The sequence below is a fragment of the Hemitrygon akajei genome, chromosome 12 (assembly GCF_048418815.1).
Source record: "Hemitrygon akajei chromosome 12, sHemAka1.3, whole genome shotgun sequence".
Classification (NCBI taxonomy): domain Eukaryota; kingdom Metazoa; phylum Chordata; class Chondrichthyes; order Myliobatiformes; family Dasyatidae; genus Hemitrygon; species Hemitrygon akajei.
The window spans coordinates 66,285,997-66,300,212 of NC_133135.1; the positions used below are offsets into that span (position 1 = coordinate 66,285,997).

Below are 14,216 nucleotides of genomic sequence, written 5' to 3' on the forward strand. Positions count from 1 at the left end.
TTACATGAAAATGAAAAGTGTTGCATTACCTCAATTCCCAGATGCCCAGGACTCCGAGCAGGCAACTCAGTACTTTTTTGAAGTACAGCCACTGTGAACTTGGGTACAGCTAACCTCACACAAAAAAAGTGTAATAATGACAGAATAATCTGCGAGTTGTCACCTGAGGTATGAAATTATCTTGTCAACCAAGGAGAACAGTCCTACTTTTTTGAATAAATCTCAAAGGGATTTTTTTTTTACATCCATTGAAATGTTTTGGCATTTTGTCTGAACAACCATGCTTACAATTTGAGCTTCAGTATTGATTTTGGTTTCAGGCTTCTGGAATGGGACACTGGACTCTATAAAATTTACATTCAGAGTAAAACGTGCAGTCAACAGAGCCAAAGTTCACATCAAAAATAAAATGTGGATCAAAGGTTGCATTCTCATTCTTGAGCACCAACAATAGAAGATCAGGTTGCAAATTAATAGGGTCAGGATGTATCTACCTCTGCCTGATCAAGTCTTTAACTGAAAGGCTTGTAGAGAGGGGGCTGACAGTTCCAGTTGTCTACTTTTGGTTTCAGCCAGGCACCAACAAAATTATTTACCTGTGCCACCTACTGCCTGTTGGCCTGTCTGATTATAAAGCCCAGTCCATCCATTTGGCAATGCTTTCTGTTCCTGATGATCCATCGTTGTGGCTGATTGAAGTGTGTGAACCTGGCTATACTAGACTGCATCTGGATTAAATGCCTTCCAAGTTTGACTTTCATTCTCAGAACATAAAGAACAAATACAACTACTGTATGTCCCAGGAAGCATTAGCTAGTCCAGAACAGAAAGTGTATGTGTGTACATTGCATATATGTAATTGTATAGATTACTGTATACACTTTCAGTGCCACAGGAGTTGTCAGTCAGTGTTGAACTAAACATAGGACCACCCTGGGGGCTCCAGCTCCAGATTTTTCCTCCGGGTGTCCTCCTGAAGCCTTCTCCATGAGCGGGGATAGCTGCAAGGCAGCAGAAGTTTGAGATCAGTTTTCCTTCTCCTAGATGAGCTGCCAGTCACAACTGACAAGCCCCATCTGCCTGAAGCAACTGGTTTTAAGGCACCAGTAACCACCTTTGCCCCTTCTCCTGTCAGTAGTAATAGTTCCACTGGGCTTAATTGTTAAGCCACACATGAAGGCCAGGAGCTGGACCTGGTCATCAGAGACTATTTCAGAAGCACAACATTGGAAGAATTTAATAGATAGTGGGAGCTTACCCCACTACCACCTCCGGCTATAACAACCTTAAGGAACCTATGTAAATATACCAGAAGACATCAGTTAGGGTAAGTGGAGGGCAGTTTCACAAGGATCTTCCCCTTAGTAATAATGATCAGGAAGGCACAGAGAGAATCTGTAATTATCAACAAATGCCTTTATTGTCTCAGTGGAAGAACACGCGAATCTGCACAATCCAATACTTGTGTGCACAACTACAAAGTTTTCTTGACCTTCCCTGAACAATCAAAAAGTAGAAAAGGTAATACCAGTAAAAAGGAGACTCCACTGGCTGTGTGTTCCTCATAGTCCCATTTCGAATCTCCACATCTGAGGCACATTTCACATCCATGATGGTGGGCCTCTAGAGAGAGTCACCACTACCTTGTAACTGAAACCCTCTGCTTTTATACTCATTCCTTGCCAGTTGAAACATTACCTCTCAGTGTTATTGGCTAGGGGTCATATGACTGACCTTTAACACCTTCTTATTGGATCTGCTCCTTCATTCCATCTTGGCTGATTTATTATCCCACTCAACCCCATTCTCCTGCCTCAGACCATAAGGCCATAAGATAGAGGAGAAGAATTAAGCCATTCAGCCCATCGAGTCTGCTCTGCCATTCCATCATGGCTGATCCCAGATCCCACTTAACCCCACACATCTGCCTTCTTGCCATATCCTTTGATGCCTTCTCCCTATAACTTTTGACACACTTACTAATCAAAAAACTACCAATTTTTACTTTAAATATACCCATTGATTTGGCTCCACAGCTGTCTCTGGCAATGAATTCCACAGAATCACTGCCATCTGGCTAAAGAAATTCCTTCTTATCTCTGTTCTAAGGAGACAGCTTACTATTCTTAGGCTCTGCCATATGGTCCTAGACTCCCCAACTATAGGAAACATCCACTCTATCTAGGCCTTTCAATATTCAATGAGATTTCCCACCCCTCCCCCACCATTCTTCTTAACTCCAGCAAGTACAGCCCAGAACCATCAAACACTCCTCATACATTAACCCTTTCATTGCTGGGATCATTCTTGTGGACCTCCTCTGGATCCTCCCCAATTCCAGCACATCCTTTCCTAGATAAGCAGCCCAAATCTGCTCACATTACTCCAAGTGTGGCCTGACCAATGCCTTATAAAGTGTCAGCACTTACATCCTTGCTCTTACGTGCTAGTCCTTTTGAAATGAATACCAACATTGCATTTGCCATCCTTACCACTGACTCACCCTGTAAATTAATCTTTAGGAATCCTTCACTAGGACTTCCAAGTCCCCTTGCTCTTCTGATTTCTGAATATTCCCCCATTTAGAAAATAGTCTATGCCTTTATTTCTTTTACAAAAGCAAGGCCATGCCCTTCCCTCCACTGCATTCCATCTGCCACTTTGCCCCTTCTCCTAATCTATGCAAGTCCTTCTGTAGACTCCCTGCCTCCTCAACACTACCTGCCCCTCCACCTATCTTTGTATCATCTACAAACTTGATGACAAAGCCCATCAATTCCATCATCCAAATCAATGACATATAACATGAAAAGAAGTGGTCCCAATATCAACCTGTGCGGAACAACACTAGTCACCAACAGTCAAACAGAGAAGGCCCCCTTTATTCCCACTCTTTGCCTCCTGCTAGTCAGCCAATCTTCAATCCATGCTGGTATCTTTCTTGTAATACCACGGGCTCTGTTCTTGTTTAGCAGCCTTGCCAAAGTACTTCTGAAAATCAAATAACATCCACTGACTCTCTTTTATTTACCCTGCCTGTTATTTCCACAAAGAATTTTTTAAAATATTTTTCAGGCAAGATTTTCCCTTAAGGAAACCATGCAGACTTCAGCCTATTTTATCATGTGCCTCCAAGTACCCTGAAACCTCATACTTAATACAGCACTCCAACATCTTCCCAACAACTGAAGTTAGGCTAACCGGCCTATAATTTCCTGTCTTTTGCTTCTTAAAGAGGGGAGTGGCATATGTAATTTTCCAGTCTTCCTGAACCATTCCATCTGCTTCTAGAAACTCCAATCATTGCTGTTCTGCCACCATCCCTGTTACTGTCCCCTTCCAATCAATGTTGGCCAGCTCCTCTCTCATGCCTCTGTAATTACCTTTATTCCACTGTAAGCTGATACATCTGAGTTTAGCTTCTCCCTCTCCAGGTACAGGGTGAATATTGTAATCACTGCTGTAAGGGTTCCTTTACCTTAAGCTCCCTAATCAAATCTGGATCATTACATAACATCCAATCCAGAACTACCTATTTCCTTTCCCTCTCCTGACAGTAACCTTGCTATCTGCCTCCTGCCTCTTAGGGGTTATACCACCATATTGCTCCTATCTATCAGCTCTTCATTCTCTAGTAAAAGCCTAAGGTTGGCCAGCTGCAGGTCCTGTTCCCTGACATGGTTTGTAAGAAGCTACAGCTGGAAATGCCTCGTGTAGATGTAGTCTCCCAGAGTTCCCACATCTCACATAAAGAACATACCACTGATCTTGGATCCATTGCCGCTGCACTATGTATGTAGTAATATACAAAGAAAGATGGAAACTTAGCTTGGCCTTTGCCTCTTCTCGCCTGAGTCTCTTGAGCCAAAGCCTAAAACTAAGCACTCTACCACTGATCCGGTCCAACTATGATCACTCCCACAACGGCCATTCCACTTAAACCCAATTTCTTCTATTTGTCCTTTACAAAATGCCTAACAGATTGCTATGACTGAAGCCCATCAAGAAGTCCCAAAAGGCCCTGAGCTCTTTTTAAATCTCTCATTGCTTCATTGGAACAAGTGATTGCTTGCGTCAGAACAACATGGGTCAAAGGGTTCATCCTGTGCTGTACTGTTTGATGTTTAAATATGAGAAGCTGGACATCATGGTTATACAAGTTGCTGTTTGTTTTGTCATCCACAGGAGCAAGTGGAACCTAAATTTGAAGCTCTCTTTGAGGCGGGAGTGGATGAGATGTCCTGGGATGACACGGTGTGTAAAATGTTTTCAATAGCGGGCAGGGATTGGGGTGCAGGCATTTCAAATGTCAAGTTGTATTTATTTACAGTTTATTGGCTGGGTTCCAGTGTGCGTACTCAAAGGAGCAGTAAGCATGAGGATGGGAAAATATTCAGAATTCAGCAAAGGGAATGCCATGGCATTGATAAGAATAATATATGAGTAGACAAGTGAAGAGCTTTAAAATAGACTCACATGTTTGTGGAGAAAGGAAGTGATTAGCAAGAACTCATGTGAATCACTTATGGGTTGAAACAGGAAAAATTATATCAGTGAATGATAAATGCACTGGGAAATTAAACAAATATAGAAGGCATAAGAATTCCCAGAACTAGTAGAGAACAACAATTCTGGAGTGAATAAGGAACTGTAGAAGAAAAGTAACATTAGATTTCCTGGGTTAATTTCTGGAATATGGTTTGATCTATAAACCATGTTGGATTCTTTGGGGTTTAGGAGAGTGAAGGATAATCTAATTGATACTATAAGATGCAAAGGGAGAGGGCAGGAGGTAGTGCTGACAATGTATTGTTGTCGAGATGTTTTCACTAGTGGAAGAGTCTCAGATGAGGAAACATCATTGCATTAGAAGCAGTGGTTATTTAAAACTGAGGTCCACAGGAGTTTCTTCTCACAGAGGGTGGTGAATCTCTCAAATTCTCTACACCAGCCCATCATGGAGGCAGAGGCACTGGAAGAATTTATAGATGAGATGGCCAATAGTTTGAAAAACTGATGTATTGAAAGCTATGTTTAGGATCAAGTTTAAGTATATTTCTACCTTCAGTGAGGTCAGGTGAGCATTTTCCATGTGCATCCAGGCAGTCTTGGCCACCTATTCCATCGACAGCAGTTCATCAAGTCAAATCTGACCCTAGCCTTGCCTGTCATCCACTTTCTGCTTAAGATTTCCAAATTACATTGAAAGGGTGCATTGATGGCTGGTTTTAGATCTCTGCCAATGTCGTCTCCACTTCCCTGGTGAGTTCAACTCACGCAGGTCAGAGGCTGGCCAGATGATACTCTATAGGAGCTCAAAGGGAAGACGTAAATGCACGAATTGTCTTTTCAAATGCTTCATAACCTTGCAGTTTGTCAAAAGCTGTTTCAATATCATCAGGAGAATTGTCGGCTGGGGGGAAGTTTCAACTGGCCTACGTTAAAGGAATGTGTTGAGTACCGGAGGAAGATACGGGATGTAGTTCGTAAAGTCATTCAGGAGACTGCACTAGAGCTTCCAATAACAATGGACAGTCCTTGGGTAAGGAGGTGAACATTCTTCTATTTAATTTAAGATACAAAGAGCTCTATGGTGGAGTAAAATGTACTGTCTTGTCAACTTTGTTCATTCCTCATTCAAACTCTCTGCTACTATTAACAAAAATAAACCTATGTGGAAGTTAGGCTGAAGTCAGGGAAATTCCAGGAGATGTTATGTTGGTGGCATACCTCACTAGTAGTAATAATAATAATAATAATAATAATAATAATAATAATAAAACATTACTAATAATAAGCCTTCCCCAGGGTGGAGAGTGCTTCAATGGACAATATAGAGGCAACTTTAATTGCAGCTTATTTCATAGCCTGAGAAGGTCTGATGTACAAGTGTAAAAGGAGGCTTGATTTTCACCTGATCCATGCAGTATCTGACTTGGGTATTTGACACAGGATGTGAAAGGAGACTTGTACTGGCATTCTTCTATGCCTCCGCAGGGTACCTGAAATAAAACCCTTTTCCATTCCCCATACTAATCAGATTCAGATTCAGATTCAGTTTATTGTCATTTAGAAACCACAAATGCAATGCAGTTAAAAAATGAGACAACGTTCTCCGGAATGATATCACAAAAGCACATGACAAAACAGACTACACCAGAAAATCCACATAACGTTTGGCAATCCCCAATCCAGAGTCCGGAGAGACTGCTGTGTATTAATATCACGCTACCGTCTTAGCGCATTTCCCGGAAAGGAGCTCCAAATCCACCAGACAAACAAGACCAAAAACTAAAGCTACGAGACCTGCACAAAACCACATAATTACAACATATAGTTACAACAGTGCAAATAGCATAATTGATAAAAAACAGACTATGGGCACAGTAAAAATAGTCCAAAGATGTTAAAGGACTGTGAGTTCAAAAGAAATCACCACAGTTTCCACAAGTCCCCAGGGTCCCAACAGACTCGCCATCCCACACCGGCAGCAGAAGGGAATACCCCCGCTATGGACTTCCACGGCGGCGCCCGACTCAGCCTCACAGACGCAGCACACAATGGAAGCTCCGTCGAAACCAGCCTCGCAGACGCAGCACACACCGAAAGCGACCTGAGTCCGTCGAAAGGACTCCGAGTTCGTCGAATCTCCGAGCCGACGACCATGCCCTCTGGCACAGCTTCTCCGAGCTCCATCCTCTGCCGAGCGTATTAAGACAGCCCCGCCAACGGCCATCGGCAAGGCGACCCCGAGGACTGGGGGCCTGTTCTTCCCAGCAGAGTCCCGGACCTCACAGCAGCAGCAGCAACGAAGAAGGTCTTCCTGGAGATTTCCCGATGTTTCTCTGTGCTTCCACGTCCGTTTTCAATCGATTACGATTGCTCACGGCACACCACTTCACAAATAACAGATAATCAGCTCCAGAGTGGCCGCTGCAAGCTGCATCGCGCCGCCATCTTGGATCCCTATATCACTAACAATGATGTAATCAACAACAGAAGCTGCTGGGTGGGAGTTTTTTGTGACTAATCAATCTGTCTGTTTCTTGTAAAATGAACCTAATCAAATGTGAACTATTTCAATAAAACTTCAGCAAAGGCACAACATCAAGGTTTGAAGGGCCTTTTCCTGTGCTGTAATTTTGCACATTCTTATGTCCCTTATCACAGAGTTCAGCTCAGCCATTAGAAGGGACAACTCTGTGATGAACTTTTTCCTTTTCTTATTTAAGACCATAAGACATAGGAGCAGAATTAGGCCATCTGGCCTATTAAGTCTGCTCCGTCATTCAATCATGGCAGATCTTTTTTTCTATCTCCTCCACAACCCCAGTTCCCGGTCTTCTCCCCTTATCCCTTCATGCCCTGACCAATCAAGAATCTATAAATCTCTGCCTCAAATATACATAAAGACTTGGCCTCCACAGCTGCCTGTGGCAACAAATTCCACAGATTCATCACCCTCTGGCTAAAGCAGTTTTGCTGCATCTCTGTTTTGTAAGGACGCCTTTCTTTCCTGAGGCGGTGCCCTCTTGTCCTAGCCTCTTCCACCATGGGGAAAGTCCTTTCCACATCTACTCTGCCTAGGCCTTTCAACATTCGAAAGGTTTTAGTGAGATCCCCCTCATCCTTCTAAATTCCAATGATTACAGACCCAGACCATCAAACGTTCCTTGTATGATAACCCTTTCATTCCTGGAATCATCCTTGTGAACCTCCTCTGGACCCTCTCCAATGCCAGCACATCTAAGATGAGAAGCCCAAAACTGCTCATAGTACTCAAGCTGAGGCCTCATCAGTGCCTTTTAAAGCCTCAGCATCACATCCTTGCTCTTGTATTCTAGACCACTTGAAATGAATGCTAACATTGCATTTGCCTTCCTCACCACCGACTCAACCTGCAAGTTAGCCTTCAGGGTATTCTGCACAAGGACTCCCAAGTCCCTCTGCATCTCAGATGTTTGGATTTTCTCCCCATTTAGAAAATAGTTTGCACATATATTTCTACCACCAAAGTGCATGATCATTTTTCAACATTGTATTTCATTTGCCACTTACTTGCCCATTCTCCTAATCTAAGTCCTTTTGCATCCTACCTGTATCCTCAACACTACCTGCCCCTCCACCAATCTTCGTATCATCTGCAAATTGGCAACAAAGCCATCTATTCCATTACCTAAATCATTGATATACAGCATAAAAAGAAGTGGTTCCAACACTGACCCTTGCGGAACACCACTAGTCACTGGCAGCCAACCGGAAAAGGATTCTTTTATTCCCACTCGCTGCCTCCTACCAATCAGCCAATGTTCTAGCCATGTTAGTAACATTCCTGTTAAACCATGGGCTCTTAACTTAGTAAGCAGCCTCATGTGTGGCACCTTGTCAAATGCCTTCTGAAAATCCAAATATACAACATCCACTACATCCCTTTTATCTATCCTACTTGTAATCTCCTCAAAGAACTCGAGTAGGTTCATCAGGCAAGATTTTCCCTGAAGGAAACCATGCTGACTTTGTACTATCCTGTCCTGTGACACCAAGTACTCCATCACCTCATCCTTAACAATTAACTCTAACATCTTCCCAACCACTGAGGTCAGGCTAACTGGTCTATAACTTCCTTTCTGCTGCCTTCCTCCTTTCTTAAAGAGTGGAGTAAAATTTACAATTTTCCAGTCCTCTGGCACCATGCCAGAGTCCAATGATTTTTGAAAGATTATTTCTAATGCCATCACAATCTCTAACGCTACCTCTTTCAGATCCCTAGGGTGCAGTTCATCTGGTCCAGGAGACATGTACCTTTAGGTCTTTCAGCTTTTTGAGCATTTTCTCTCTTGTAACAGTAACTGTACCCACTTCTCTTCCTTCACACACTACAACATCAGGCATCAATGTATGGCAGGTCTAAGATCTTCTCCAGCATCCAAACCACCAGCTGTGCTGAGACGAGCTGGTCTGTGACGTTTGGGATTAAAACCTAACTGAACTTCCAAATGAATTGCAAAAATAAACCTATTGCATTTTTTTCCGTTTGTTTCCCAAAGGCTAGAGTGCATTGCAATACTTTTCTTGTAAGGAAAATAACAAAATGAAAGCCAGTCTCATTTTTATCTTTTTTTTCCAGTGGGCAATTTTCATGGGATTTGAACATGAGCGAATTCATCTGGAAACTTCATCTGTGCTAATTCGTCAACTACCGATTCACCTGGTTCAAAGGCCTCTGAACTGGAGATATGCCCCCTCAAAGAGTGGTCAGTGGATTTCTCATATTCACAGTGTAGCATTCCTAGATGGCAAATGTATCTCCCTAGGCTGGCATTATGCTCTCGACTGATTGGAAGTGGCCTCTCGTGTCCTACATCTTGTGACCGCACCTGACACATTAGTGAGTTAGTCATAAGGTTAAAGAGATCAGTGTCCAAGCCCAGACAGGATCAATAAAAAGGGGGTAAAGTAAATTATTCTGAAGATGCTGCAAAAGCCAACTGAGATGATGGTGAATGAGCACAGTGACAAAGGGCTGAAGAAGATGGAATCTGATAGAAGACCATGAGATAAAGGGAAAGACATGAGGAGGGGAACCAGTGGGAGGAATGTGTGAATGATGGGCAGATCAAGAGAACAGGGGAGGGGGAAAGAGAAGGGGTAATGGGGGCTAGTGAGACAAGGGGCAAAAATAGGGTCAGAGGCAAGTAGTTACCCGAAATTAGAGGAGCTGATGTTGATGTTGTCAGGTTGAAGATGACCAAGGTGGAATATGAGGTGCTGTTCTACAAATCTGTGTCTACCCTCAGCCTGGTAGTAGAGGAAGCCATGGACAGATATGACAGTGTGGGAATGGGAAGTAAAATTTTAAAGGCTGGTTACTGAAAGATCCCGGCAGGCGGAACGAAGGTGCTCGATGAAGTGATCCTCCAATCTGCATCAGGTCTTGTCGGGTCATGTACTGGGTGGCCGATGACACATATTGTTCATTATAGAAACTGTTCTACATAATTCACAATCACCGTCATTTCACTTTCAGAGACAGTGTCTGATGTGATGACGTCAGAGTAAGGTGACTGTGTTTGGTTTGTTCATAGTGGAAGTAAAGGGCTGCAGCTTTTTGTTAAGCACACAAGATGACTCTCGCATGTTCTAGCTGCAAAACCCAATGGTTTCAACAATACAGAGGAGCACCGGATGCAATAAATAACTCTGGATTCACACGTGAATACTGCCTTTTGGCAAGAAGGACAGCATTATAGTTGAACTGCAATGTTGATTAAATGCATAAGTGGTATCACAGCTGTTGGAATACCAATGTATAGTCTTGGCCCCATTCTAATGGAAAGCCAATGAGCGAAATATAATAGGATGCTGCGTGGGAAGAAAACATCTTTTTAAATATTTTTGTTAAAATTAGAAGTTGATAGTTCAAAAAGGTGTGTAGAATCCACAGTGATGTTGTTGTGGAAAGAGGAATGGAACATTTCTAACCAACGAAACGAACTGAATATGGATGTAGAAGTACATCCGTGACTGAGGACAGGACTGAAGGTGATAAGATTATATAAACCACTGCCCGAATTACTGACAAAAGCAATGACCAAGTTACTTCAGACAATGCAAAGAGGGTGTCCCCATGATTTGGCATCAGTTCAGGTGAGATCAAGGCTGAAACAGTGAGGAATCAGGAAGCATTTTCCCGAGGACTGTTTTACAAACATACTGGCAGGGACCAGCTGGCTTCAGATGCTTTGTGCTCTGGGAGGACCAAAGGAAAGAGAGGGCAGAGGGAACTCAGATAGAACAGTTTAAAAATTGCACAGATTCAGATGTAATGCTTTTGTTTTCATTGCATGGCATCATTTTAAGCAAAAAGGAAATGAGTGTTCCCGTAGCAATCATCAGTGTTTGTTTGATTTACATCCTCGTTCTCACCTATAGGTTTCCAGCCATTGGCCAACCCGCTCATCAAAGTCTCAGCTTCCAGAGTTACTTTTGGAAAACCAAGGAATTTCCCATCTTATGGCTGGGACAATGAATATGCACAAAAGATAACAAAGTATGTATGTGAACTTCCTATTGGATAGCACAGAATGCCTTTGCACAGTCAAATTGCATTAAACACACACACACAAGCAATATGCTTAGCCAAGAAATGGACAAAGAAAGGAAATCGGAAAAACATGTTACAGACAGCAGTAAATTGGCTGATTGCCTTTGAGTAGGAGTAGCAGACTCAGGAACAGTTTTAAATACTGTATGGTGAGAACCTAGTCATTGGGAGTAACCCTTTACCAGAAGTTACAGATATGTGCACAAGCAGCCAAACGTGCAAATGAATAAAGCTTTCAAGAAAAGTAGGTGACTCAGTTGTTTGATTGTTAGGTAACAGGGTATGTTCTTGTTGAACCAATGGTCAGTTCGATGAACTGCAGTAACTTGCCAGGTCTGTTTGGAAGTCAGTAAAGAACCAACAACTATGGTGTAGAATCAGAGTTACCGTAATAATATAAAGACACTTATGTCTACTGTACTGGTTCTGGATTTAGTAAGAGCCCTGAATAACCAGTCCACATCTTCAGCCCATTATCTGTCTAAAAGTGGGATTCAATCTTGTAGCTGCAACAATTGTAACAATATCATGTTGTGCCTAAAGGACACATTTTAATCAGAATCAGAGCCAGGTTTATTCTAACAGGCATGTTCCGTGAAATTTGTGAACTTTGCAGCAGCAATTCAATGCAATACATGATAATATAGAAAGAAAAATAATATATAATTCAATTACAGCAAGTGTGTATCTATGTGTGTAAAAAAAGAGAGTTAGTGTTCACAGGCTCAATGTCCATTTAGGAATCGGATGGCATAGGGGAAGAAGCTGTTCCTGAATCACTGAGTGTGTGCCTTCAGGCTTCTGTACCTCCTTCCTGATGGTAGCAATGAGAAGAGGGCACGTCCTGGGCGACAGGGGTCCTTAATAATGGACAATGCCTTTCTAAGGCACCACTCCTTGAAGATGTCTTGGATACTACGGGGAATAGTACCCAAGATGGAGCTGTTAGCAGAAGTAGCAGGTGCAGGATAGGTACATGGATGAGAGGTGATGGGAGGAATGTGGTCCAGGTGCAGATAGATGGCACTCGGCAGGAGACCGGGTCGGCATGTAAGTGGGCTAAAGGTTCTGTTTCTATGCTATAGTATTCTACAACTCTAAGAGTTAAAAGGGAAAATAAACAAAGGAATGGGATTGCTCTTTCAAACCAATGCAGACTTGACTGGCTGGCTGTCCTACTCCGTTCTCCGGAAAGCTGTGAGGTGGGAAGGGGTTAGTATTGTGTATGCAATATGCATGCAAATATTTCTCTTTAACTGTTCTAAATACATTCCTGTAGAGTGCCAGAGTTTCACGCTAGCAAGTTCCTAATAACAAACGGAGAATATTGGAACTTTGTGCAGGATGGAGGATATGAAAAGGAAAACTACTGGACTAAGGAAGGCTGGGAGTGGAGGAAGTTCTGTCAGGCCCAGCATCCTACGTTCTGGGTCTGTTCTAGAGGTAGGAATCACTTGGATACTCCAACTCAGAAGAGTTAGAATGATAGTTCAGAAATTGTACTTTTCCTTCATTGAATTTGTGGAGTAAATGGTAGAAAATAGATTAACAAAAGAAATGAACCCAAGATAAGTCAGTATTTTGACAATAAAATGAATTGGTAATTGAGCATGCACAATGACAAAAGCTGATGTATTGCTATCCTCAAGTGTGGTGTGTGTAGGCCTCCATTAGTCTCGTGATGGATTTGCACCTTGGTAAGTTTCCAAGCCTGGGCAAGGTTGTATGGGAGACCAGCAGTTGCCCATGCTGCAAGTCTCCCCTCTCCACACCACCGAAGTTGTCCAAGGGAAGGGCATTAGGACCCATACAGCTTGGCACCGGTGTCGTTGCAGAGCAATGTGTTGTTAAGTGCCTCGCTCAAGTGCACACATGCAGCCTCAGCCAAGGCTCGAACTAGCGACCTTCACATCACTAGACGAACTTCTTAACCACTTGGCCACGCGCCAACACTAAAGTAAGCACATTCAAAAGAGGCAAAATTCAAAAGGGCAAAGACTGCAGGACTGAGGGGTTGTACTTAAATGTGCATAGCGTTCAGAATAAGGTGGATGAACTTGTGCAATTAGAGATTGATCAATATGACGTTGTGAGCATCATTGCATCGCGGCTGAAAGAAGGCCATAGTTGATAGCTTAACATCAAAGGATATACTTTTATCAAAAGGACAGGCAGGAAGGAATAGGCGGTTGTGTGGCTCTGTTGCTAAGAGACAGAATTACATCTTTAGAAAGAGGTGACATGGGGTCAGAGAATGTTGAATCTTTGTGGGAGGAGTTAAGAAACTGCAAGAGTCAAAAAACCATTATGGGAATCATATATAGGCCTCTAAATAGTAGCCAAGATGTGGGGTTGAGATTGCAAAGGCAAGTAATAAGGGTAATGTCACAATTGTAATGCAGGACTTCAATATGCAAGGGGATTGGGAAAATCAGGTTGGTGTCAGATTGCAAGAGAGGGAATTTGTTGAATGCCTACAAGATGGCTGTTTAGAGCAGCTTGTGCTTGAGCCTATTAGGCAAAAGGCTATCTTAGACTGTGTGTTTTGTAATAACCCAGAACTTATTAGGGAGCTTAACATAAAGGAAACCTTAAGAGCAGTGATCACAATATGACTGAATTCATACTGCAATTTGAGAGGGGGAAGCACAAGTTATACGTATCAGTATCACAATGGAATAAAGGGAATTACAGAGGCATGAGAGAGGAGCACGCCCAGTTGAACTGGAAGAGGATACTGGCAAGGATGACGACAGAACAGAGGTGGCTGAAGTTTCTGGGAATAGTTCACAAGGCACAGGATAGATATGTCCCACAGAAGAAGTTCACGAATGGTGGGGATAGGTAATCGTGGCTGACAAGGGAATTTAAGAACTGCATTAAAGCAAAGGAAGGGGCAAATAAAGGTGACAGTATGATTGAGTTTCTCATACAAATGCAGGGTGCAATAGTTTCATTAGGTTTCGATAGTTTGATCTAAAACCTTAACAATGGAAACTACAATGGGATGAGGGAGGACTTGGCTAGTGTACAGTAGATTGGGAACACAGGCTATATGGTGGGATGGTTGAGGAACAGTGCAAGTCTTTCAAAGAGAGTTTTCACGGTGCTC

At 42.7% G+C, this 14,216-nt stretch overlaps 1 protein-coding gene across 6 annotated transcripts in view; it reads left to right on the forward strand.

The window, feature by feature from the left end:
- The window catches only part of LOC140737138 (uncharacterized), a 78,963-nt gene that overhangs the window by 17,008 nt on the left and 47,739 nt on the right, over window positions 1-14,216 (forward strand). For all 6 annotated transcript variants that reach the window (XR_012101069.1, XR_012101068.1, XM_073063338.1 and 3 more), the window contains exons 4-8: window positions 4,186-4,254; window positions 5,402-5,542; window positions 9,128-9,254; window positions 10,933-11,050; window positions 12,384-12,547. Coding sequence is in view for 4 of the 6 variants with exons in the window: in XM_073063338.1 (XP_072919439.1) it covers window positions 4,186-4,254; window positions 5,402-5,542; window positions 9,128-9,254; window positions 10,933-11,050; window positions 12,384-12,547 (619 nt within the window). In the remaining 2 variants the exon portion in view is untranslated. The remainder of the gene's footprint in view (window positions 1-4,185; window positions 4,255-5,401; window positions 5,543-9,127; window positions 9,255-10,932; window positions 11,051-12,383; window positions 12,548-14,216) is intronic.